At 44.3% G+C, this 24,614-nt stretch overlaps 1 protein-coding gene across 3 annotated transcripts in view; it reads right to left on the reverse strand.

The window, feature by feature from the left end:
• sfi1 (SFI1 centrin binding protein) overlaps nt 1–19,116 on the reverse strand; it is a 209,556-nt gene extending 190,440 nt beyond the window's left edge. For all 3 annotated transcript variants that reach the window (XR_011594118.1, XM_070887562.1, XM_070887563.1), the window contains exons 1-3: nt 19,023–19,116; nt 14,642–15,055; nt 1,495–1,665 (exon numbers count right to left, since the gene is read on the reverse strand). Coding sequence is in view for 2 of the 3 variants with exons in the window: in XM_070887562.1 (XP_070743663.1) it covers nt 1,495–1,665; nt 14,642–14,745 (275 nt within the window). In the remaining variant the exon portion in view is untranslated. The remainder of the gene's footprint in view (nt 1–1,494; nt 1,666–14,641; nt 15,056–19,022) is intronic.
• Nucleotides 19,117–24,614: the final 5,498 nt, after the last annotated feature.

Here is a 24,614-nt window from a genome sequence, read left to right on the forward strand (position 1 = left end):
CCAAAGGTGCTCGCAAGGCGTGGGAACAATCAATGCAGCCGTGTACCTTTGGGAAGTCAGCAATCCTGGAGAAGCCCACAGCCCTGTCACGCACTGCCTGGGCAGTCATGGGGAAGTTTATGTAGTCATTCCTCCGGGCATATAGTGCAGCAGATATGTGTTGCATGTTGAGAAATGGCGCACACATCCCCAGTTGTGGCCTGGAATGATCCAGATGCATAAAATGAAAGTGCAGCTGCAACCTTTACTTCAACTGACAAAGCAGTCATCCTGACGCTTCTAGGGTGCAGGTCTGCATTTATTAACTCATAGATCTCGGTTACAACTTCCTTGCGGAAACGAAGCCTTCTCAGTCTGCATCACTCAGGTGCAGGTATGAACGCCTGACTCGATATACCCGATGTGGGTAAGGCCACTCTGTCTGTCTCCACCGCACCCACCACCACCCTACCCATGGTCGATGCCCTAGTATGGACCTCACCCTGGTCTGCACATGTGCAATAGGCTTGCTTAGAATGGGAAGCTAGTCATTCAATAAACAAATTAAGTATAATGAAATTCTTTAATTTTTTTTCCCCCAAAGTACCACCCCACCACCGAATGTCTCCTCACTGGGCTCGAGGATCAGCCGACAGAATCGCTCCCTTGCCCAAACCCAGGGGCTCGGTGTCCACCACCCCACCCCCCCCCCCCCCCCCCCACACCCCCAGGCTTCTTTTGAAGTTACTGTATAGCCCAAAGGTTCTCATCCCTTCAGTTCGCCTTCCATACCACCGCCCTCCCGCCCCACCCTGCCTTCTTTTGAAGCCGAGCCAGTGTGCAGGCGAGGGAGCGATTCTGCCGGCTGATGCTCCGACCCTCGAGCCCGGTGAGGAGACGTTCGGTAGTGGCGTGGTACTTTGGGGAAAAAAATCAAAAATTAAAGAATTGCATTAGATTTCCATTTTCTCCCTTTTGACTTAAAAAAAAATTAAGCTTCATGATGCATATTCTTTGCCTTCTTGACTCCCTCCAAAACTTTGCCTAAAACAATGGCGTCTTTCTGAGCCGATTTTTTAAATGAGCGCTGCTTTTTCTTAAGTGCCCAGAAGGTTTTTTGAGAGTGGTCGCATACGCCGCCCTAGGATAAATGTAAGTTGGCCAAACTTGCTTAAACGTGAAAAAATGGCGCAGACATCAGCTAACGCTCCCTATGACGCAAAAAAAACGAACCTAAAAAAATCTTAACTGAGTTACGTTGGCTCAGAAACTTTGGGGAAACTTGGATATTTTAGATCTACGCCAAAAAAAGCAGCGCACGCCAAAAAAAACGGCATAAATAACTGGGGAAATTGAGCTTTTGTCTAACTCCAACCAGGTGCCAAATAATCCGAATAATCTTTTCGAATCGCTGACTTTTCTGAAGTTCTTTTGCATAAAGTATGATTAGGTTCGGGTATCCGGCCTTTAAAATGGAATAGCAGCCTTTTCATATTCACTAACTGCAAACTTTACCTGATGCGAAGTTCCTTTAATCGCCCACCTCTGTTCCAGGTGTAATTCACTCTGTACGGAATCCAGCTCTTTTTGATACGATGGACATTATTCCCACGGTGCTTTGCGGAATGTTCCTGGGATGCACTTTTGGGAAGCTGGGTTTTCATTGTAGGGCCCACTGCCACAGCACTGGGGGAACAAAGAACAGAGTAGTGTATACCCTTACAGAAAATTAACAAATAATTTCACACCTAATCCCCAGAACAATAGTGTTCAATAAGAACCCCAATCAATCCCTTTTAGTCAATTCTCAACCAAGACAGCGACAAACAGATGAATTGCCTCAGGTCCCAGGCTGTGCTATCCTCTCATAGAATCATGGAAATTTACAGCACGGAAGGAGGCCATTTCGGCCCATCGTGTCTGTGCCATTTGCCACAGTTCTGCCCACCTGACCAGTTGATTGATATCTTCCTGCAGTCTACAGCTTTCTTCTTCGTTATCAACCACACATCTGATTTTTGTATCATCTGCAAACTTCTTAATCATACCCCCTACATTCAAGTCTAAATCATTGATATATATCACAAAAAGCAAGGAACCTAGTATTGAGCTCTGCGGAACCCCACTAGAAACAGCCTTCCAATCACAAACACCCATCAACCATTTCCCATTGCTTCCTGCCTCCAAGCCAATTTTGGACCCAACTTGCCACTTTGCCCTGGATCCCATGGGCTTTTACTTCCATGACTGTGCTGCACCAGCCTATGGACGGGGTGAATTGCCACAGGTCCCGGACTGTGCTGCACCAGCCTATGGACGGGGTGAATTGCCACAGGTCCCAGACTGTGCTGCACCAGCCTATGGACGGGGTGAATTGCCACAGGTCCCAGACTGTGCTGCACCAGCCTATGGACGGGGTGAATTGCCACAGGACCCGGACTGTGCTGCACCAGTCTATGGACAGGGTGAATTGCCACAGGTCGTACCATTGCTGAACCATCTATAGAAAATATACAAACACGGAGATTGAGTGGTGTAATTTGGTAGACACTGTTCTTTCGTCTCGTCAAAATCTAGGTTAATTGGATCAAAGTCTTCTCGATCTATTAGCTATAAGGAACACAAGAGCATTGGAACAGGAGTAAGCCATTCAGCCCCTCGAGCCTGTTCTGCCATTCAATGAGATCATGGCTGATCTTCTACCTCAATTCCACTTTCCTGCACTATCCCCATATCCCTTGATTCCCTGAGAGTCCAAACATCTATCGGTCTGTGTCTTGAATATACTCAATGACTGAGCCTCCACAGCCCTCTGGGGTAGAGAATTTCAGAGATTCACCAACCTCTGAGTGAAGAAATTTCTCCTCATCTCAGTCCTAAATAGCCGGCCCCCGATTCTGAGACTGTGACCCCTGGTTCTAGACTCCTCAGCCAGAGGAAACATCCTGCCTGCATCTACCCTGTCAAGCCCTGTAAGAATTTTGTATGTTTCAATAAGATCACCTCTCATTCTTCTAAACTCGAGAGAATATAGGCTGAGTGTACTCAATCTCTCCTCATAGGACAATCCTCTCATCCCAGCAATCAATCTGGTGAACCTTCGTTGCGCTTCCTCAATGGCAAGTATATCCTTCCTTAGATAAGGAGACCAAAACTGTACACAATATTCCAGGTGCGGTCTCACCAGGGCACTAAATAATTGCAGTAAGATGTCTTTACCCTTATACTCAAATCCTCTTATAATAAAGGCCGACATACCATTTGCTTTCTTAATTGCTTGCTGTACCTGCATGTTAACTTTCAGTGATTCGTGTACAAGGACATCCAGGTCCCTCTGAACACCAACATTTCCCAATCTCTCGCCATTTAAAAAATACTCTGCTTTTCTATTTTTCCTACCAAAGTGGATAATGTCACATTTCTCCACATTATATTCCATTTGCCATGTCCTTGCCCGCTTACTTAGCCTGTCTATCTCCCTTTTTCATCTTTTTGCATCCTCCTCACAACTTACATTCCCACCCAGCTTTGTATCATCACCAAACTTGGATATATTACATTTGGTCCCCTCATCTAAACCATTGATATAGATTGCGAATAGCTGGAGCCCAAGCATGGATCCTTGCGGCACCCCACTAGTTACAGCCTGCCAATCCGAAAATGACCTGTTTATTCCTACTCTCTGTTTTCTGTCTATTAACCAATCCACACTAGTATATTACCCCCAATCCCATGAGCCCTAATTTTGTTTAATAACCTCGTGTGGCACCTTATCGAATGCCTTCTGAAAATCCAAACAACACATCCATTGGTTCCCCCCTTATTCTGCTAGTTACAACTTCAAAAAACTTTGTCAAACATGATTTCCCTTTCATAAACCCATGTTGACTCTGCCCAATCCTGTTATTATTTTCTAAGTGCCCTGTTACCACGTTCTTAATAATAGATTTTAGCATTTTCCCTATGACTGATGTCAGGCTAACTGGTCTGTAGTTCTCCGTTTTCTCTCTCCCTCCTTTCTTAAATACCGGGGTTACATTTGCTACCTTCCAATCTGCAGGAACCATTCTAGACTCTCTGGAATTTTAGAAGATGACAAACAACGCATCCACTATCTCTCTAGCCACCTCTCTCAAAACCCAAGGTTGTAGGCCATCAGGTCCAGGGGATTTATCGGCTTTCAGTCCCATTAATTTCTCCAGTACTATTTTTTTTACTAATACTCATCTGTACTAGTGCTAAACTCCACTAGTGGGAGTGGTGTACAGACCACCAAACAGTAGTGAGGTTGGGGACAGCATCAAACAAGAAATTAGGGATGGGTGAAATAAAGGTACAGCAGTTATCATGGGCGACTTTAATCTACATATTGATTGGGCTAACCAAACTGGTAGCAATGCAGTGGAGGAGGATTTCCTGGAGTGTATTAGGGATGATTTTCTAGACCAATATGTCGAGGAACCAACTAGAGGGCTGGCCATCCTAGACTGGCTGATGTGTAATGAGAAAGGACTAATTAACAATCTTGTTGTGCAAGGCCCCTTGGGGAAGAGTGACCATAATATGGTAGAATTCTTTATTAAGATGGAGAGTGACACAGTTAATTCAGAGATTAGGGTCCTGAACTTAAGGAAAGGTAACTTCGATGGTATGAGATGTGAATTGGCTAGAATAGACTGGCAAATGATACTTAAAGGGTTGACGGTGGATAGGTAATGGCAAACATTTAAAGATCACATGGATAAACTTCAACAATTGTACATCCCTGTCTGGAGTAAAAATAAAACGGGGAAGGTGGCTCAACCATGGCTAACAAGGGAAATTAAGGATAGTGTTAAATCCAAGGAAGAGGCATATAAATTGGCCAGAAAAAGCAGCAAACCTGAGGACTGGGAGAATTTTGTAATACAGCAGAGGAGAACAAAGGGTTTAATTAGGAGGGAGAAAATAGAGTATGAGAGGAAGCTTGCTGGCAACATAAAAACTGACTGCAAAAGCTTCTACAGATATTTGAAGAGAAAAAGATTAGTGAAAACAAACGTAGGTCCTTTGCAGTCAGATTCAGGTGAATTTCTAATGGGGAACAAAGAAATGGCGGAACAGTTAAACAAATACTTTGGTTCTGTCTTCACGAAGAAAGACACGAATAACCTTCCGGAAAGACTGGGGGACCGAGGGTCGAATGGGAAGGAGGAACTGAAGGAAATCCTTATTAGGCAGGAAGTTGATGGGTTTGAAGGCTGATAAATCCCTGGGGCATGATAGTCTGCATCCCAGAGTACTTAAGGAAGTAGCCCTAGAAATAGTGGATGCATTGGTGATCATTTTTCAACAGTCTATCAACACTGGATCGGTTCCTTTGGACTGGAGGGGAGCTAATGTAATACCACTTTTTAAGAAAGGAAGGAGAGAGAAAACGGGTAATTTTAGACCGGTTAGCCTGACATCAGTAGTGGGGAAAATGTTGGAATCAACTATTAAAGATGAAATAGCAGCACATTTGGAAAGCAGTGACGGGATCGGTCCAAGTCAGCATGGATTTAGGAAAGGGAAATCCTGCTCAACAAATCTTCTGGAATTTTTTTGAGGATGTAACTGGTAGAGTGGACAAGGGAGAACCAGTGGATGTGGTGTATTTGGACTTTCAAGAGATTAATATGCAAAATTAAAGCACATGGTACTGGGGGTAATGTACTGACGTGGATAGAGAACTGGTTGGCAGACAGGAAGCAGAGAGTCGGGATAAACGGGTCCTTTTCAGAATGGCAGGCAGTGACTAGTGGGGTGCCGCAGGGCTCAGTGCTGGGACCCCAGCTATTTACAATATACATTAATGATTTGCATGTGGGAATTGAGTGTAATATCTCCAAGTTTTCAGATGACACTAAGCTGGGTGGCTGTGAGAGCTTTGAGGAGGACGCTAAAAGGCTGCAGGGTGACTTGGACAGGTTAAGTGAGTGGGCAAACGCGTGGCAGATGCAGTATAATGTGGATAAATGTGAGGTTATCCACTTTGGTGGCAAAAACACAAAGGCAGAATATGATCTGAATGGCGGCAGGTGTCATGGTACATCAGTCAGTGAAGAAGGCAAATGGTATGTTGGCCTTCATAGCTAGGGGATTTGAGTATAGGAGCAGGGTGGTCTTACTGCACTTGTACAGGGCCTCACCTGGAATATTGTGTTCAGTTTTGGTCTCCTAATCTGAGGAAGGACGTTCTTGCTATTGAGGGAGCGCAGCGAAGGTTCAGCAGACTGATTCCCGGGATGGCAGGACCGACAATATGAGGAGAGACTAGATCAACTGGGCCTTTATACACTGGAGTTTAGAAGGATGAGAGGGAATCGCATAGAAACATATAAAATTCTGATGGGACTGGACAGGTTAGATGCAGGAAGAATGTTCCCGATGTTGGGGAAGTCCAGAACCAGGGGACATAGTCTAAGAATTAGGGGTAAGCCATTTAGGACTGAGATGAGGAGAAACTTCTTCACTCAGAGAGTTGTTAATCTGTGGAATTCCCTACCACAGAAAGTTGTTGATGCCAGTTCATTGGATATATTCAAGAGGGAGTTAGATATGACCCTTACAGCTAAAGGGATCAAGGAGTATGGAGAAAAAGTAGGAAAGGGGTACTGAGATGAATGATCAGCCATGATCTTATTGAATGGTGGTGCAGGCTCGAAGGGCCAAATGGCCTACTCCTGCACCTATTGTCTATGTTTCTATGTTTTTATGTCTCTTGCTAGTTTACTCTCATATTCTATTTTCCCTTTCTTTATCAATTTCTTGGTGCTCCTGTGCTGAATTCTAAAATTCTCCCAATCCTCAGGCTTACTGCTCTTTTTGTCAAGATTATAAACCTCTTCCTTTGATCGAATACTATCTATAACTTCTTGTTAGCCACGATTGGACCACTTTTCCTGTGGGATTTTTATGCCTTAAAGGAATGTATGCTTGTTGTAAATTATCTATTATTTCTTTAAGATCCATCTACGCACCTTGGTTCTGTAACCCTTAATGCTCAGCCAACAAAAATCTATCACTCACAGTTTTGACATTTTCAATTGACTCGCAGCCTCAACGGCTTTTTGTGTGATGGGGGGGGGGGGGGGGGGGCGGGGGCACGGCGAAGAGGTCAATCTCAACTCAGTTCATAGAAAATACAAACCTACAGCAAAATAATGCCTCTAATTTAGGATTAATTTGCACTAAATTGTTAATCTTGCCAGAGGACAGCTCGTTTGGCAATGGAGAAATGTAACACCGTGCAGTAGGAGCTGTTCTTCTGAGATTTAACTGCACTCGTGGGACAGTGCGGAGGATGTTTAACTCTGCATCTAATCATGGCCTGGGAATGCTTAATGCTGGTAATGAATCCCCGAAATCAAAAGTATTCCATTCTCCAGCATTAACATCCCTCAATATTTACACAAAAAACATGCCAATTAATTTTCCAATTTTTCCAGCAGGAAGCGTCTCGACATCTCTTCCAGATGGCCCAGCTGAGATTGGGAACTCATTGTGCATGGTATCATAGGCATTAACTGTGGCTTTGTGTATTACAGCACCAATATCCCATGCTCCATGCCATCAACTAGTGGCATCACTTTATCCAGCAACTTGAGGGATCTGGCCTAATCCAAGATTATGAGCATGGCCAATCAACTGGTAATCTTGCCTCCTATGTTATGCATCTCTGGAACACTGCTCTTGATCCCATCCATCATTGCCTTGGAGATCTTCAAAGGCTTTGGTACGGTTTGATGCCATGCACTTCCAAACAAATCACTAACACTGCCTAATTTGCTGTCTAGTTTTCTTTGAAATCACTCTACCTGGCTCATGCTCTGAATTGTTTTCCACTAATTCAGGAGGTCCCAGGGCTCTGATCTCTCTACAACTCTTCCTTCTACAGCCCTCAACCTATTCTGCCACTCTTTTGCTAATGATTCCTCAGCCTCCTTCAAGCCACTAGCTCTTGACATAATGCCTCCATTCCTCTCCCAGTGCAACAGCTGAATCACTATATCTTGATCTGTTCCATATCCTTCAATAGGGGAAATTAAAGTTGGGTTTCTTTAAATACTTCAAAGATAGGTTTTCAGCTTTCTGTGGCATCATTGGGTGCTCAGATTCTTAGCCACAAACTGTGGTGCCAATTATTAGCAGGAAATGCCCAAGTAAAGTTCAGAATATCACTACACAATGTAGAAACTGCTGCCTGGACATAGCCTAAATGAAAGTGGCTAGAAAGCCATTAAATGTCCCCCACAAGTCCTAACATACCATCTAAACAAAACAACTTACATTTATATAGCGTCGATAACATAATAAAACATCCCAAGGCACTTCACAGGAGTGTTATTAAAAAAAAATTACATTTGACACAGAGCCATAAAAGATGATGTTAGGGCAGATGACCAAAAGCTTGGTCAAAGATGTTGGTTTTAAGGAAAGTCTTAAAGAAATTCCAGGCTTTGTGAACAAGTGCAATGACTGAGGTGCTAACTCTGCCTCGTTAAACTGTTGACTTAAGCTGCTCCCTGTACTCCCGCTCTAACCCAGAAAAGGTGCCTGGCATTTGACATGGGGAATGTTAATGATGAAATGAGCTCACTTTCAAAAGGTCTAAATGCAACCTTCGGGGGTCCCTTCAAAATGAAGCATGTGAACAACTCCTCCACTGCAACACGACAGACCTTGGTGCCAGAGTATCTGAAAGTGCATCCCGAGCCCAGAAACAATAGAGCATAAATGTTGTTCCCAGTAAATGTAACTGTACCTTCAGAGGGAGGTCAAAAAGCTTCTTGCAATACAGTCTGAGAACAAAGTACCTATACTCCCAACCATCTCACCACATTCCATACCAACACCTCTTCCCTGGGTTTCAGTAAATACCAACTCTATTGACAGGCCAACACCCAGGCTGGAATCAGAGCAACAAAGACCAACACAGAGGTCCATGCCTTGCAGCCTTGACAACCCTTTCAACCACAGCCATCTCAGTTCACGTGCTAGTCACCATCACCAACCTACCACCTCAACCCCAACATGGATACCTAAATCCCACATTGATTGGTGAATTCTGGGCCACACAGCATACAAAAAGGTCCAGGGAAAGATCGACTGGTCCATCGAGCCTGCCTCATCCAGATATGGTGCACCCTCACACACCATCAACCTAACCCCATCACACAACCTCCTGGGAGAGTCAAGGAGAAAAAAAAACGGAGGCAAATTTAGGAAAAGTATTCTTGGAAATTCCTCACCAAACACTGAACACAATGAAGCAAGCTCCAGGAAGCTGCAGCTACTGATATGACTCGTCACAGCTAACCCACCGACCTTCCATATCTCAAGATGTCTTCCACTTACAGGAAAAACATTCTTGCTATTGAGGGAGTGCAGCGAAGATTCACCAGACTGATTCCCGGGATGGTGGGACTGACCTATCAAGAAAGACTGGATCAACTGGGCTTGTATTCACCGGAGTTCAGAAGAGTGAGAGGGGACCTCATAGAAACGTTTAAAATTCTGACGGGTTTGGACAGGTTGGATGCAGGAAGAATGTTCCCAATGTTGGGGAAGTCCAGAACCAGGGGTCACAGTCTAAGGATAAGGGGTAAGCCATTTAGGACCGAGATAAGGAGAAACTTCTTCACCCAGAGAGTGGTGAACCTGTGGAATTCTCTACCACAGGAAGTAGTTGAGGCCAATTCACTAAATATATTCAAAAGGGAGTTAGATGAAGTCCTTACTACTCGGGGGATCAAGGGGTATGGCGTGAAAGCAGGAAGTGGGTACTGAAGTTTCATGTTCAGCCATGAACTCATTGAATGGCGATGCAGGCTAGAAGGGCTGAATGGCCTGCTCCTGCACCTATTTTCTATGTTTCTATGTTTCTATGAAATCATCACGCTCCCTTTAGAAGGCCTGCAGTGAATCTGTGCTCCTTGCACGTCTTGGCAATCTGCTCCAGAGATCTATGACTTGCTACTAAAGTCATCATCATAGGCGGTCCCTCGAAACGAGGATGACTTGCTTCTACACCAAAAAAAGATGAGTTCACAGGTACTGCCAAATGCCTAACCTAACTCTCTGCTTTATGTTGTACTGATCCACTCATCCTCTCCTCCCTATCCAGCACAAATAACCTCTTCACAAGAAAATAATCTATTCCCTTCATCATTTTAAAAGCCTTAACCATTTCACCTTCATGTCTATACTTGCCAGTTAAAAAAGCCCCAGTTCCCTGAACCTCTCCTGATAAGACCTTTAAGATTAAGTTTCATTCTGGTGGCTCTCCTCTGGACCTTCTCCAGAGGCTTTGTTTACCCCAACACGCGAGGGGACCCAAGCTGGGCACAGTATTATACAGACATTCATACCACGGCCACGTACCAAGTATTGTAATTCTAGTTTTATATTTAACTGCCTTATCTATACACCCTAACAATCATTTCACTTTCATATGGCCTCACGACACTGGCCAGGAATCTTCAATGTTTCATGAACTACGGCCTCCAGGTCCATCTCCTCTTCCATGGCCTTAAGTGAGTTGCCCTGCATGGTATACACATGTCTGTAATTATCCTGGCTCATATACATCATGGTGCACTTATGCACATTGAAGGACACTTGCCACATACAGACTATTCGCATAACGTGCCTGCATTCATCTCCATTCCCAACTCCTGCCCACCTCTGTGTCCTCAGCTAAGTTAACAATTGTTCCAGATGCCCTCCTCCAAATCATTGAAGATGGTAAAAAGCAACAGACTCAACACAGATTCCACTAAAAAAAAGTACTTGCAATTATATAATAACTTTTATTTATATAGCCCTTTTTATGTAGTAAAATGTCCCAAGGCACTTTACAAGTGTTACAAGCAAACAGATAAATTTGACAGAGCCACAGAAGAAATTAAGGCAGATGATTAAAAGCTTGTTTAAAGAGGTAGGTTTTAAGGAGCATCTTAAAGGAGGAAAGAGAGGTAGGGAGGCGGAGAGGTTTAGGAAGGGAGTTCCAGAGCTTAGGGCCCAGGCAGCTGAAGGCACGGCCACCAATGGTTGAGCAGTTATAATGAGGAATTTTCAAGAGGCCAGAATTTGAGCAGCACAGACATCTTGTGGGGTTGTGAGGCTGAAAAAGATTAGAGATCGGGAGGGGCAAGTCCATGGAGTGATTTGTAAACAAGGATGAGAATTTTAAAATCGAGGCATTATTTAACTGGGAGCCAATGTAGGTCAGAAAGCACAGGGGTGATGGGTGATCTTGAATTGGTGCGAGTTAGTACACGGGCTGCTGAGTTGATGACTTCAAGTTTACGTAGTGTGGAATGTGGAAGGCTGGCCAGGAGTGAGTTGGAGTAGTCAAGTCTAGAGGTAACAAAGGCATGAATGAGGGTTTCAACAGCAAAAGAGCTGAGGCAGGGGCGGAGATGGGCAATGTTACGGAGGTGGAAAAAGGCGTTTTTTTTATATTGCACCTCTCACAACCTCAGGACATACCAATGCACTTTACAGCCCACTAAATACTTTGAAAGTGCAGCCACTGTTTTAATGTAGAAAATGCTGCAATGTGACAACATCAAGACAAAACCCCAGAGTTGCTACTATTAATAACCACCCTCTGTCTATGCAAGTGCAACCAATTCACAATCCACCTTAAAATCAGCCTGCCAATCCCCCAGAACACAACCTTACTGAACAGCCCTCTTGTGGCAGGCAGTGACTAGTGGGGTACCGCAAGGTTCTGTGCTGGGGCCCCAGCTGTTTACACTGTACATTAATGATTTAGATGAGGGGATTAAATGTAGTATCTCCAAATTTGCGGATGACACTAAGTTGGGTGGCAGTGTGAGCTGCGAGGAGGATGCTGTGAGGCTGCAGAGCGACTTGGATAGGTTAGGTGAGTGGGCAAATGCATGGCAGATGAAGTATAATGTGGATAAATGTGAGGTTATCCACTTTGGTGGTAAAAACAGAGAGACAGACTATTATCTGAATGGTGACAGATTAGGAAAAGGGGAGGTGCAAAGAGACCTGGGTGTCATGGTACATCAGTCATTAAAGGTTGGCATGCAGGTGCAGCAGGCGGTTAAGAAAGCAAATGGCATGTTGGCCTTCATAGCAAGGGGATTTGAGTACAGGGGCAGGGAGGTGTTGCTACAGTTGTACAGGGCATTGGTGAGGCCACACCTGGAGTATTGTGTACAGTTTTGGTCTCCTAACCTGAGGAAGGACATTCTTGCTATTGAGGGAGTGCAGCGAAGGTTCACCAGACTGATTCCCGGGATGGCGGGACTGACCTATCAAGAAAGACTGGATCAACTGGGCTTGTATTCACTGGAGTTCAGAAGAATGAGAGGGGACCTCATAGAAACATTTAAAATTCTGACGGGGTTAGACAGGTTAGATGCAGGAAGAATGTTCCCAATGTTGGGGAAGTCCAGAACCAGAGGTCACAGTCTAAGGATAAGGGGTAAGCCATTTAGGACCGAGATGCGGAGGAACTTCTTCACCCAGAGAGTGGTGAACCTGTGGAATTCTCTACCACAGAAAGTTGTTGAGGCCAATTCACTAAATATATTCAAAAAGGAGTTAGATGAGGTCCTTACTACTAGGGGGATCAAGGGGTATGGCGAGAAAGCAGGAATGGGGTACTGAAGTTGAATGTTCAGCCATGAACTCATTGAATGGCGGTGCAGGCTAGAAGGGCCGAATGGCCTACTCCTGCACCTATTTTCTATGTTTCTATGTTTCTATGTCTCTCAGTTTTTAGGGGAAATTGACACAAAATATTTACCAGGCTACCATCATCCAACAACTTTGTGATCTCTTCAAAAAATTCAACCAAGTTGGCAAGACAGGACCTTTATTTACAAAAGCCATTTTAGGATTCCCTAAAACACTTGCTCATTCTAAATGATGACACAGAGCAACGCTAATAACACCTTCTAACAACTAGCTAATAACTCATGTCAAACTAACTTCCTTCTTATTCCAGGTTTTGACTTGCTCCCCTTTCTTAAGATTATAGACACCACGTAGTTCCCCTCCAGTCCACAAGAACAATCTGAAACCTCAATGCGTTGTTAAAGATACAAGCCAGCGACTGGCCTTAACACAACCCGCACGTCTTTTAGTATTCTAGGGTAAATACCATCAAGGCATGCAACCCAATCGCTTTTAAAATGTCTTTTCAGCCAAGACCATTTCGGCATTGACTTCCAAGAATTGCATTTTACCATAGTGAACTGTAGTGCTGTACAATTGCATCTTGTATTTCATATTATATTTTATTTCTAATCCAAGCTATACTGCATGTAGAGACCCAAAGTAAAGGTTGCAGCATCTCCCAGCAAGGGGAAAAGGGAGATACCAACGTTCCCCCTAAGGTGAGCAGCCGCGCACCAATCGGGAGGTCCCACACAGGCTGATCACCAGCTATTGCCGCCGGAAAAGATACTGCACAGCAGCTGTAAAGGGACCGCACACCAAACAAAATTGGTCACAACCATAGAATCAGAAATTTACAGCATGGAAGGAGGCCATTTCAGCCCATCGTGTCCGTGCCGACCGACAAAGAGCTACCAGCCTAATCCCACTCTTTCCAGCTCTTGGTCCGTAGCCCTGCAGGTTACGGCACTTCAAGTGCACATCCAAGTACTTTTTAAATGTGGTGAGGGTTTCTGCTTTTACAGCAGTTCAGGCAGTGAGTTCCAGACCCCCACCACCCTCTGGGTGAAAAAAATTCCCCTTTAAATCCCCTCCAAGCCTCCTACCATTTACTTCAAATCTATGCCCCCTGGTTGTTGACCTCTCTGCTAAGGAAATTGGTCCTTCCTATCCACCCTATCGAGGCCCCTTATAATTTTATACACCTCTATAAGGGCTCCCCTCAGCCTCCTCTGTTCCAAAGAAAACAAACCCAGCCTATCCAATCTTCCCTCAGCCAAAATTCACCAGTCCAGGCAACAGCCTCATAAATCTCCTCTGTAACCTCTCTAGTGCAATATATTTCCTGTAATGTGGTGACCAGAACTGCACCCAGTACTCTAGCAGTGACCTAACCAGTGTTTTATACAGTTCAAGCATAACCTCCCTGCTCTTATATTCTATGTCTTGGCGAATAGGGCAATTATTCCGTATGCCTTCTTAACCACCTTATCTACCTGGCCTGCTACCTTCAGGGATCTGTGGACATGCACTCCAAGGTCCCTTTGTTGCTCTACACTTCTGTGTCCTACCATTTAATGTGTATTCCCTTGCCTTGTTAGCCTGCCCCAAATGCATTACCTCAAACTTCTCCGGATTGAATTCCATTTCCCACTGTTCTGTACACCTGAACAGCTCTCGGGTCTCCGACATCTTTGCGTTCCTCCAATTCTGGCCTCTTGTCCATCCCCGATTTTAATCGCTCCACCATTGGCTGTTGTGCCTTCAGCTGCCTCATCCCTAAGCTCTGAAATTCCCTCCCTAAACCTCTCCACCTCCTTTAAGACACTCCTTAAAACCTACCACTTTGACCAAGCTCTTGGTCACCTGTCCTAATGTCTCTTTATGTCAAGGCCATACATCTGTAGCACGGCACCCAGCACGGGACATTGGAGCGGAATGTAACTTTGGTTTAATTATTTTTATTTTGTAAACTTACTTCTGAAGATCTTTCTTCAAGTGATCACCTTTCTTCATCTGCAAGTCCTTTCTGATTGGATACTTTGCAGAACCCAAAGCAATTTTATGTGTCTTTTGATCCATTTGATTCCAAGTGTGGGCAAATAATGTAACTACCTGTTCTCAGAATAAAAGCTCCAGGTTCACCTTGAAGTAGCCACAATAACAATGTGGTCGACCACTACACAGTTCTCAAAGAATCGGTGTTGATAATGTCTCATTAGAATCATCAGGAGGCAGTTGTTAGTCTTCCGCAGGCAGTATTGTTCAGAGGGATCTGACAAATGTACATGTTTCAGAGAATTCAGTTGGGTTGTTTATTTCCTTCATTTACTTGCAGTTGTGTTCTTCAGGTAACAGAATTCCCAATCAATAAAACTCGCTGGGTGGGCACCTGTTTGTAAAATAAAAGTTAAAACAAAATGATGCTTGGTTTCCCAGCTCTAACTTGTACGGTACATACTATGCTTGGAATTTTAAAGGTACATCAACTTCATAGAAAAAACCTCTGGTTACAAACACAAGATGCAGTCTGGTCAATCTTGCTGAAACACATGCATGTGACATTACTGTGACAACAACGATCCATAGTTCTTTCGGCTTTAGCAAGAAGGCATCACCCCTTTAAAAATATACATAACACTTTTTCAAAAATTCATATTCTGATGCTGGTTTGTCAAGTCACATCCTCCAAATACACAATTAAAAGGCCAAATTAGATGTTGAGATTTCGGATGGAAACAGAATTTAATGAATATTTATCCATTAAAGTTATATAAACAGAATATTAAGTGCACTTCGGCAAGAAGCCTCACCCATTGTTTCACACTGCCTTTCTCTAACATCTCATGTATGATCAACCCAGTTGAGGAACAATTACATCAAATACACATTCAGTGTAATAAAATGGAACATTAATTACAAACTAGCCTTTAATCTATCAACTGATCCAAGTGCGACAGTAGAACTAACAAGCTCTACACATCAAACAAGGACATTTTTTTCTAAAGATCAATGCCAAAGACATCAAAATATCAATTATTTCCAAAAAAATTGTTGGAGTTGAAATTTCCACAAAAGAGGGAAACTAAGTTTTGACAGCTGTACTGGACGGTAATCTTAAAATACCTTCGAACCCCAATTTATAGGTTTAAATGTTGTAGAAAAACATTAACTTTAAAAAGTGCAGCTTGACTCCCTCCATCACTCACTGTGTAAAGTCATGATCCAGAGCAGTAATGGAACATACAAAGATCACAGATTTGATCCCTGATCTTTCTTAAATTGGCTGATCCTAAACGAGGGTTACCACCATTTAATAAGCCCAAATCAAGGCAAGAGAAGACCAATACCGTCACCAAGACCAGTGCTGTCCAATACGCTAACTATGGCTCATTAGGAAACCAGATGTGGTCAATTTCAATTCTAATAGGAAAATAACAAATGAATAAAAGACATCAAACGTGTGATCTCAATACTCATTGAAGTGGCCTACGCATGTGTACTTGATCATTTTGTGTGTTTATTGATAAAATGAAAAGATGAAGAGAGTGCGCGAATGTTTTTCGATCGTTAAGCGTTTTACTTCCTTGATTACTAACTGGTGATAGATACTTACTTGCAACATAATTTGACACGTGAAGTACATTTACTTACATTGTGCCTTGGACTATTTTAGTTCTTCAGAGGACTAGTGCATTTTGCCACAACATTGTACATTTGCTGTTTTAATCATAAAACAATGCAGTCACCAAGTGGATTAGAAACATAGAAAATAGGTGCAGGAGTAGGCCATTCGGCCCTTCGAGTCTGCACCACCATTCAATAAGATCATGGCTGATCATTCACCTCAGTACCCCTTTCCTGCTTTCTCTCCATACTCCTTGATCCCTTTAGATGTCAGGGCTACATCGGACTCAATCTGATAGACTGAGTAGACTGGGTCTTTACTCGTTGGAGTTCAGAAGGATGGAGGGGTGATCTTATAGAAACATTTAAAATAATGAAAGGGATAGACAAGATAGAGGCAGAGAGGTTGTTTCCGCTGGTCGGGGAGACTAGAACTAGGGGGCACAACCTCAAAATACAGGGGAGCCAATTTAAAACCGAGTTGAGAAGGAATTTCTTCTCCCAGACGGTTGTGAATCTGTGGAATTCTCTGCCCAAGGAAGCAGTTGAGGTTAGCTCATTGAATGTATTCAAGTCACAGATAGATAGATTTTTAACTAATAAGGGAATTAAGGGTTATGGGGGGCGGGCAGGTAAGTGGAGCGGAGTCCACGGCCAGATCAGCCATGATCTTGTTGAATGGCGGAGCAGGCTCGAGAGGCTAGATGGCCTACTCCTGTTCCTAATTCTTATGTTCTCCCTCTTGAATATATCTAACGAACTGGCATCAACAACTCTGAGTGAAGAAGTTTCTCCTCATCTCGGTCCTAAATGGCTTACTCCTTATCCTTAGACTGTGACCCCTGGTTCTGGACTTCCCCAACATCGGGAACATTCTTCCTGCATCTAACCTGTCGAGTCCCAACAGAATTTTATATGTCACTTTGAGATCCCCTCTCATTCTTCTAAACTCCAAGTCAATCCAGTCTTTCCTCATATGTCAGTCCTGGCATCCTAGGATTCAGTCTGATGAACCTTTGCTGCACACCCTCAATAGCAAGAATGGCCTTCCTCAGATTAGGAGACCAAAACTGAACACAATATTCCACGTGAGGCCTCACTAAGGCCCTGTACAACTGCATTAAGACCTCCCTGCTTCTATACTCAAATCCCCTAGCTATGAAGGCCAACATACCATTTGCCTTCTTCACCACCTGCTGTACCTGCATGCCAACTTTCAATGACTGATGTACCATGACACCCAGGTCTCGTTGCACCTCCCCTTTTCCTAATCTGCCACCATTCAGATAATATTCTGCCTTCCTATATTTGCCACCAAAGTGAATAACCTCACATTTATCTACATTATACTGCATCTGCCCATTCACCTAACCTGTCCAAGTCACCCTGCAGCCTCTTAGCATCCTCCTCACAGCTCACACCACCACCCAGCTTAGTGTCATCTGCAAACTTGGAGATATTATACTCAATTCCTTCATCTAAATCACTGATGTATATTGTAAATAGCTGGGGTCCCAGCACTGAGCCCTGCGGCACCCCACGAGTCACTGCCTCCCATTCTGAAAAGGATCCGTTTATCCCGACTCTCTGCTTCCTGTCTGCCAACCAGTCCTCTATTCACGTCAATACATTACCCCCAATACCATGTGCTATGATTTTGCACACCAATCTCTTGTGTGGGACCTTGTCAAAAGCCTTTTGAAAGTCCAAATACACATCCACTGGTTCTCCCTTGTCCACTCTATTAATCTACCACACAATCATAGTTCAATTTCACTGATATTTCAGGATTTTTCAAACATTGCGCATCTCCGTCTTTCGTATGGGATTGTTAAACCGAAGCCCCGTCTGCCCTCTCAGGTGAACGTAAAAGATCCTATGGCACTATTTGGAGAAGTAGGAGCGTTCTCCCGGTATCCCAGACAATATTTAGGCCTCAACCAACACCAAAAGCAGATGATTTGGTCACTGATCTCATCGCTGTTTGTGGGAGCTGGTTGTGCATAAATCGGCTGCCATGTTTCCTACACTACAACAGTGACTTCAAAAGTACTTCTTTCTATAAAGCACCTCGAGATCGTGAAAGGCACTTATATAAATGAAAATATTTCTTTCTTTCAAACTTACAACAGAGCAGTTAGAGAGATTCATTTTTTACTTTAGCTGGTATATTTCCATTGTCACAGTAAAGCTGATTTTTCACAAATTTCTGAAATAGTTACTTTCACCACCCAATTACTGCATGCAATATGTCAGACTTCTGCTTTCAAAAACAAGTCTATCGCTTCACAAATTTCTCACAGCATTAACATGAAAAAGACACCCTATCAACCAAAGGGCAGATCAAGCAGCATCAGCATCCCGGGGAGTGAAATGGGGAGGTGGGGGCAGGGGAAGGAAAGTGCCAGACGGGAGGGCGAAGGGAGTGGGGGAGGGCGACGGCAATCGGTGTTCAGCGTCTTCTGCTGCTAAGTTTGTGTGGGTGTCCACAGTGGTCGGTCGGGGGAGGACAGGAGGAGGCTGGGCCCGAGTCCCTCCACAGTTGATCGGGTGAGGGTTGGGGAGGGCGGCCGTGGTTACCGCGCCCCGCTGCAGGAGTGAAGTGAGGCCGCTTTAACCCCCAGCCCTGTTGGAAGTGCTGTCTGCTCTCTCAGGTGGACATAAAAAATCCTATGCCACTATTTATCCCTCAATCAATATCACCATTCCGAATGAGCCTCCGCAGAGCTCACCGTGGGTGTGGTGCAGTGCCTGGCCCTTGCCCGGTCACTAAGGGCTTTCGCGCGCCGTTGCTAGTGCCGCCATTTCTCCCGCCCGACCGGAATCTCCCAGCATGCACCGCTCCCCATAGCAACCGGACGCCACCAGCCGAGGAGCCGCGCAATGATAGGCAAGATGGACCCTTCAGGCAAAACGCCTGGGACTGACCGGCAGAGGCACGGGAGGACTCCAGGATCATTCTGATAGTTAGTATCTTGTGTTTTAAAACCGATTTCATGCTGTAGAAAAAATGTATTTATGTGTTGATGCTTCTTCGTGTTTACAACAGTTAAAATAGAAGGCTGCCACACAGATGGAGAGAGGCAGCAGCTCAACTGAAAATGCAAAATGTACAGTTGCCAACTTTTGAGACTAATCACTAGGGTCAAAGTTTTAAAGAAAGTCTTGCATTTATATAGCACCTTTCACGACCGCCGGACGTCCCAATGAAGTACTTGTTGAAGTGTAGTCTCTTGTAGTGTAGGAAACAGGGCAGCCATGTGATAATGACCAGATAATTCGTTTTTGGTGATATTGATTGAGGGATAAATATTGGCCAGGGCACCGGAGAATAGTGTCAGGATTTTTTATGTCCACCTGAGAGAGCAGACAGCGCCTCCAACAATGCAGCACTCCCTCAGTATTGTCAGCCCAGACGTTTTTTGAGCTCAAGTCGCTGGAGTGAGACTATAAACCTACAACCTTCTTACTCAGAGGCAGGGGTGCTCAGTACCAACTGAGCCACAGCTGACAGTCAATGGGGAAAAAGTATATTTGAGAAACTGAATTTTTATTGGGTCAGAAAGATTTTGCTCATGGGTTTTAGTTTAGGAACCGACCACCATTCACCACTGTATGCTGCACATTTCCATCACTCGTGACAAAATGGGGATTTTGGAAACTGCTACTTGACGATTAATAATCACTACAGTGTTTTTTTTTATAGTGTGAATGATACATAGCCAGATCAGAATACAAATCTGCAGATGCTGTGCTAAGGCTTTAAAATGAACTCGTCACATCTCACCTGGACGACTGTGTTCAGTTTTTGGCCATCACTCTAAATAAATGGTTTATCTGCATTGGAGATGGTACGGAGAAGAGCAACACGAATGATCCCAAGTGTAAAGAGGATGGGCTATGGGAAAATATTTGAGAAGCTCAAGCTCTGCTGCCTAAAGAAAAGAAGTTTAAGGAGTGTCCTCCTCCAGTACGTAAAATATATCATCATAGGCAGTCCTTCGAAATCGAGGAAGACTTGCTTCCACTCTAAAAGTGAGTTCTTGGGTGACTGTACAGTCCAATACGGGAATTACAGTCTCTGTCACAGGTGGGACAGACAGTGGTTGAAGGAAAGGGGGGTGTGGGTAGTCTGGTTTGCCGCACGCTCCTTCCGCTGTCTGCACTTGATTTCTGCATGCTCTCGGCGATGAGACTCGAGGTTCTCAGCGCCCTCCAAGATGCTCTTCCTCCATTTGGGTGGTCTTGGGCCAGGGATTCCCAGGTGCTGGCGGGGATGTTGCACTTTATCAAGGAGGCTTTGAGGGTGTCCTTGAAACATTTCCTCTGCCCACCTGGGGCTCGCTTGCCGTGTAGGAGTTCTGAGTAAAGCACTTGCTTAGGGAGTCTCGTGTCGGGCACGCAAACGATGTGGCCCGCCCAACGGAGCTGGTCGAGCGTGGTCAGTGCTTCGATGCTGGGGATGTTGGCCTGAGCGAGAACACTGACATTGGTGCGCCTATCCTCTCAGTGGATTTGCGGGATCTTGCGGAGGCAGCATTGGTGGTATTTCTCCAGTGCTTTGAGATGTCTGCTGTATATGGTCCATATCTCTGGGCCATATAGGAGGGCGGGTATCACTACTGCCCTGTAGACCATAAGCTTGATGCCAGATTTGAGGTCCTGGTCTTCAAACACTCTCTTCCTCAGGCGATTGAAGGCTGCGCTGGCACACTGGACCTCGTCATCGATGTCTGCCCTTGTTGATAGTAAGCTCCCGAGGTATGGAAAATGGGCCATGTTGTCTGGGGCCGCACCTTGGATTTTGATGACCGGGGAGCAATGCTGTGTGGCGGGGTCAGGTTGGTGTTTAGCATAAGGCCCATGTTTTTGTACGCCTCAGTGAAGGTGTTGACAATGGCTTGGAGTTTGGCTTCAGAGCGTGCGCAAACGCAAGTGTCGTCCGCGTACTGTAGTTCAATGACAGAGACATAAACTATATATACAAAAGATATGTACAGAATGTGAGTCATGCCTTTCGGACTAGAGGACATAACATCAAAATTGTTTAAAAAAATTAAAACAGGTACTGAGAAAAATAAGCTTTACTCAAAGGGTAATAGACATTTGCAATTATTGTCCAGGCAAGATCGTAGAAACAAAAGCAGTTGGATGCTAGGCTGGGTGAGTGAAAGCAGTGGCTATTAGTTTGAATGGGTCAAATAGATTTTTCTCATCACAGTAACACAGTACGATGTATTTCATGTAAGATATTTCTGAAAGTAGAACTTGACGAGAGTACTGTGTTCAGCTTTGGGCACTGCACCTGAGGAATTATGTGTTGTTCCTTGAGAGGGGATGGGGTCGAGTGCAGATTCATCACAATGATACCAGGGCTTAAGTGGTTAAATTATGAGAACTGATTGCAGAAACTTGGCTTGTATTCCTTGAGTTCAGAAGATTGATGGGTGATCTAACCAATAAAGGGATTTGATAAGTGGATGGAGATAAACTATTTCCTCTGGTTGGGAATCCAGAACAAGGCAGGGGCATAATCTTTGAAACTAAAGCTATGCCATTCGAGTGAAAACAGGGAGCAATTTTTCACACAGAGGGTAGTAGAAATCTGGAACTCTCTCCTCCAAAAGACTGAGAATGCTGGGTCAATTGAAATTTTCAAGACTGAGATTGAAAGGCTTTTGTTAGGTAAGCGTATCTAGGGATATGGATCAAAGGTGGGTAAATGGAGTTGAGGTGCCGATCCATGATCTGATCGAATGACAGAACAGGCTTAAAGAGCTAAATGACTTATTCATGTTCCTATGACCCAATTTATTATAGACACTGGTTCTGATGAAGGTATACACCCAGAACATTTATTTGTCTTTTCTCTTTACAGATTCTGACAGATGTGCTCTGTTTATGTCCTGCTGTTTTTATGATTGTAGAAACAATTCCTTGCTATCTGGGATGGAGAATTCATATCTGAACAATATCAATTTTAAAGAAGAATCAAGTGGCAGCAATCTCACCTCTGAGTCAAAGAGTTGTTGGTTCTAGCCCCACTCCAGAGACTTGAGCACAAAATCTAGGCTGCCACTCCAGTGCAGTGTTGATGGAGCGCTGCACTGCCGGAGGTGCCATCTTTCAGATGAGACGTTAAACCGAGGCCCTGTCTGCTCTCTCCATGGACCCCAAGACACTATTGGAAGAAGAGCAGGGGAGTTATCCGCAGTGTCCTGGCCAATATTTATCACTCAAACAACATCACTAAAACAGACTACCTGATCATTATCACATTACTGTTTGATCATTGTGGGACCTTGCTGTGTGCAAATTGGCTGCCGCATTTCCTACATTACCACAGTAACTACACTTCAGACTTACTTCATTGGCTACAATGCACTTTCTAAGATAGTTGAAAGGTGCTGTATTTTTTTTTTCTTTCTTTAAGCATACTATATTAAAACATCATGTAACATGAAAAACTATTCAGCCATTCAAACCTCTTTCCACAGACCATGTACCCTGTCAAGAATTATACCTATTTACCTGACAGAAAGTTTCCCAAAGCTTTTCTTTCAACTCAAAGGTAATCAAACAATATTGTTGAATACTTACACTTGCATTATTCCAATGTGGCCATTCGTTTTCCATATTGATATACACTTGCCCCCAAACAGTTATGGGGACCGTCGAATCCTGCTGAGTGTTTGATCATTTTGTCTACCTTCAATGCCAACGCAATGTTGAATCAGCTCTTTTAAAGCAGTTGCTCAACATTAATTCACCATTTTTTAGAAGTGTTTTAAGAATATTAATTTCTCCATAGGGAAAAATACTCTTTTCATCTGCAATTTTATTTTGGGCTCATTAATTTTCCACTTATTCTCTCATACCTCCACCACTTCTGTATCTGCACTCACAGTCCAAGTTAAATTGCCTCTTTTTAACTACATTATCTATGCCTCTTAGCCCATTAAAGAACTGAATCATACTTCCATTGAAAAGATGTTCACCAATGACTCTTCGTAACTCAAGAATCCTGTGCCCTGGAATCATCCTTGTCGATCTTCTCTGAACCTCCTTCAATACATTTATGGTATATTTATGTATCAATGTGCTAGGGTGCTGATTTAGGCCAACACACGTTCAAGATCTCAGCTAAATACACATGCACAAACCTAATAGGAGTCACTGGGAAGGATATATGTGTGTGTGTCTGTTTGCACCATCAGATAAGAACAGAATCAACCTTACCTTTGGCACTCCTCCGAATTATTACTTTATTGCCTGTGTGACAAAACTTAATTTACTCAATGGATATGGTAGCATAGTGGTTATGTTACTGGACTAGTAACCCAGAGGCCTGGACTAACGATAAGGAGACATGAGTTCAAATCCCACCATGACAGCTGGGGAATTTAAATTTAGTTAATTATTAAATCTGGAATAAAAAGCTTGTCTCAGTAATGGTGACCATTGTCGTAAAGACCCATCTGGTTCACTCATGTCCTTCGGGGAAGGAAACCTGGTCTCATCATCATCATCATAGGCAGTCCCTCGGAATCGAGACAGACTTGCATCCACTCCCAAAGTGAGTTCTCTGGTGGCTGAACGGTCCGATACGAGAGCCACAGACCCTGTTACAGGTGGAGCAGACATTCATCGAGGGAAGGGGTGGGTGGAGTTGGTTTGCTGCGCGCTCCTTCCGCTGCCTGCGCTTGACCTCTTCACGCTCTTTGCGTTGACCCTCGAAGAGCTCAACACCCTCCCGGATGGACTTTCTCCATCTCGGGCGGTCTTCGGCCAGGGTCTCCCAGGTGTCAGTGGTGATGTCGCACTTTACCAGGGAGGCTTTGAGGGTGTCCTTGTAACGTTTACGCTGTCCTCTTTTGGCTCGTTTACCATGAAGGAGCTCCGCATAAAGCATTTGCTTAGGGAGTCTCATATCTGGCATGCGAACTATGTGGCCTGCCCAGCGAAGCTGATCGAGTGTGGTCAGTGCTTCAATACTGGGGATATTAGTCTGGACGAGGACACTGATGTTGGTGCGCCTGTCCTCCCAGGGGATTTGCAGGATCTTGCGGAGACATCGTTGGTGATATATCTCCAGCGACTTGAGGTGCCTGCTATACTTCGTCCATGCCTCAGACCCATACAGGAGGGCATGCATTACTACAGCCCTGTAGACCATGAGCATGGTGGTAAATTTGAGGGCCTGGTCTTTAAACACCCGGTCTGGCCTATATGTGACTCCAGACTCAGCAATGTGGTTGACTCTTAACTGTCCTCTGAAATGGCTTAGCAAGCCACTCAGTTGTACCAAACTGCTACAAAAAAGT

The sequence above is a fragment of the Pristiophorus japonicus genome, chromosome 8 (genome assembly GCF_044704955.1).
Source record: "Pristiophorus japonicus isolate sPriJap1 chromosome 8, sPriJap1.hap1, whole genome shotgun sequence".
NCBI lineage: Eukaryota > Metazoa > Chordata > Chondrichthyes > Pristiophoridae > Pristiophorus > Pristiophorus japonicus.